General features: G+C 40.7%; 1 protein-coding gene across 1 annotated transcript in view; it reads right to left on the bottom strand.

Annotated features, from left to right (window-relative positions):
• Window positions 1-3,095, bottom strand: part of NBAS (NBAS subunit of NRZ tethering complex) — a 302,133-nt gene that overhangs the window by 186,496 nt on the left and 112,542 nt on the right. Inside the window, exon 22 of the mRNA XM_019656632.1 lies at window positions 2,998-3,081. Within this exon, the coding sequence (XP_019512177.1) occupies window positions 2,998-3,081 (84 nt within the window). The remainder of the gene's footprint in view (window positions 1-2,997; window positions 3,082-3,095) is intronic.

Genomic DNA, 3,095 nt, shown 5'->3' with positions numbered 1-3,095 from the left:
TCTCATTACAACTGATAAGTAAGGACTTCAATTAAATATAGCTGATAAATACCATGCATTAAGCTCTTTCTCCTGAAATGCCACTGAAATGACAGAAGGATTTTGAAAGGGGAGTTGGGGGCAGGGGGTCATAAACACTCTATGAAGAGCAGGGTACAGGGAGTAGAAATAAACTAAACCATAATCTTTCATCCTAGGAAGCCCAGATAATAGCCAGAACTCAAAAATCAAGAAGCAGCTATGCAATTATGCGCCTCAGAGACAGGGAGTAAACACCAAAATAATCATCTACAAGAACTGAAAGTAGTTGCTTCTGGTGAGCAGGATATAAAAGATAGGGAACAAAGGACTATGGGTTTGAGTTTTTGCTTTTTTAAAAACGAGCTTTGTAGAAAACTTTTAACTCCTTAATCTATTTGCAAATATATACAACTTTGATAAAATATGAAAACTAAATGTAAAACATAATTTTTCAAAAGCAAATGATAACAAAAGCTCAGCATTCAGTTGCTACTACACTAAAACTCACTGGAATGAAAAAGGCAACGAACACGTGATGTCATTAACTCAGATACAAGCACACGAGGTACAACGTGAAGGGGCGTGGCCAACATCACCGCTGACAAAGGGAGCGTCCAGACTCCGCCTGCGACAATCACACTGTTGATTAGGGCTTTCATTTTTCATTTATCAGACAGATGGTACAGACAGGCGGTTTCAAAATTCCAAAAGCATGAAAGGACTCATATCAAATAAAAAGCCAGCAATCCCGGACACATCCCGACGGCCACCATCCTTGCCCCCTCTACACCACATTGAAGTCTTTCAGCTTTCTTCCTGGCTTTTCCTCCACATGTCTAAACAATGTGTGTTTGTGACTGTTTCCTGATTTATCCACTTTACATGTTATTTAGCTGACTTAAACCACAACCACCCACTAATCCTATACCTCGTCCTCCCATTATGAATATATCACAATGTGGATTAAACCACTAATTATTCACATTATTATGATGATGCAAATATTATCTTCTCCTGGGCCGAATGGTATATTATAACCATTCCTCCTCTTGAACCACGTTTTATTTTCTGGAGCTAACAACTGTCTGCAGTCTGCCCATCCCTCCCATTGACTTACACGCATCCATTGCTATTTTTTCCCAAATTATCTAAAAGATCTATCAACAGCAAAATATAAAAGTCTTTACCAAATGATCAAACATATCAGATACATCAAATGATCAAGTATATTGGTTCCATTGTTTTAATTTTTCCAAGAGACCTGGCTCTTGAAGGCACCCAGGACCCGCTGACCCCTAGTCCAGTCTGTGCGGGCCACTCTCTCCCCGGCCACAGCACAGCTGGCTGCCACCCCAGCCTTCCCTCTGCCACTGCCTGTGTTAGAGTCCTGTTCTGAATCCAACGGCTTTCCCTTTTCTTGATTTATTCCCTCATTTTAAGAAAGCACATCTTATAATGGCTTCCTGAAATGAGGTGTACATTGGTGGTAAATTTTATGAGACCTTTCATGACTAATCTTATATTTGATTAATGATCGTAGCTAGATATAAAAGGCTAGATCACAAAGCATTTGGCCTCAAAAGTTTCAACGAATTGCTGCACTGTCTTCTAGCTCCTAGTGTTGTTCTGAAGATGTCTGTGGTCATTCTGACTCCCAATTCATTTTACGTAACATGTTTTCTCTTTGGAAGACTGCATCCCTGATATTTTGGAAAGACACGACGGTATGCTTCCGTGTAGTGGGCATTGCGGTCTGAAAACTCTACCCTTCAATTCTGAGCAAGTCTTGAATTAGTTCTTATAACTTCCTCCCCTTTATTATCTATGTTGCCTCTGGAATGTCTATAATTTTAATATTAGATTTGTTTTTTTTATATTTTCTCATCATCTAGTTCTACATTTTTACTCTAATTCTAATAAATTTTTTTGCTTTTATCTTCCAACTCTTCTAATTTTTATATACAACTATATTTTTTAATTTCTCATGTTCTCTTAGTTCACTGTATTTTATAAAATCTTACTGTCACTTCACGAATGCCGTGTCATCTCTTATCTCCCAGGTAATACTAACTATTGATATAACTTTTGAAGCTCCCTCCCTTTCGCATGGTCTCTGTCTTTCCGATCCACTGTCCGGTTTGTGTTTCCTGTCCAGCTGTTCCGCCTGCTGGAGTCAAGCCCTGGTGCCCAGGAAGCTCGGCAGGTGTGATGGGACCTGCTCATGTGCTGGACTCACTGTCACCTGGTCATGTCTCAGTCTCTAGAGGCCTCTGCGCAGAGTCTATTCCATTTCTCCAGAAAATAAGTCTCCGAACTTCTACTTGGGGAACAGGCCTGCATTCTAACAGCAGGAAGAGGGAAGGGAACCAGAGCGTCAACATTCAGAATATAAATGTTCACTAAGTATCCGGATTTTCCACCCCGTCACTCCATCCCCACCCTGTGCGAGGCCTCATGTCCAGGAGTCTAGAGGCTCTCAGGCTTATTTCTTGAGTCTCAAAAATAAACTTCTGATCTCATGTAGAAAAAATATGAAAGAGACAGTGAAGGAGAATTTATCTGATTCCTCCACCTTCTTCTACATGCCTGATGCCTCCACATTCTGAGACTTTCCAAGGTTAAATCTTATAAAACTGAAAATTACAACTGAATCAAGAACAAAAGTGCATGCAATGCATAATAACATCTATGAAACAATAGAGCTGCGTATGTCAAAAACTGAAGGGGAATACCTCAAAATGAAAAAGCTGTGTAAGGATCATTTTTAGAATAATTCCTTTGTAGCATTTAATGTTTTTCCATTACAAAAATTTTCACTTAACTGATTAAAGTCAAGTTTCTTAAAAAAACTTCACTCAGACTCCCTAAATCAAGGACCACCGTGGAGTAGGTGAGCACACACCGCACGGAGCTTCACAGGGCCTCCCGCTGCCCCGCCCACAGAGACGGGGAGCCCGGGCGTCGGCTCACTCCTACCTGCACTCCGACGCCTCGCTCCAGTCTCTAGCTCGGTGTTCACGTTCATGCCAAGGAATGATCAGCAAGGAGTCACCGTTATAACTTAAATTAAAAAA

The sequence above is a fragment of the Hipposideros armiger genome, unplaced genomic scaffold (genome assembly GCF_001890085.2).
Source record: "Hipposideros armiger isolate ML-2016 unplaced genomic scaffold, ASM189008v1 scaffold_0, whole genome shotgun sequence".
NCBI lineage: Eukaryota > Metazoa > Chordata > Mammalia > Chiroptera > Hipposideridae > Hipposideros > Hipposideros armiger.
This window is presented reverse-complemented; position numbering and strand designations above follow the sequence as displayed.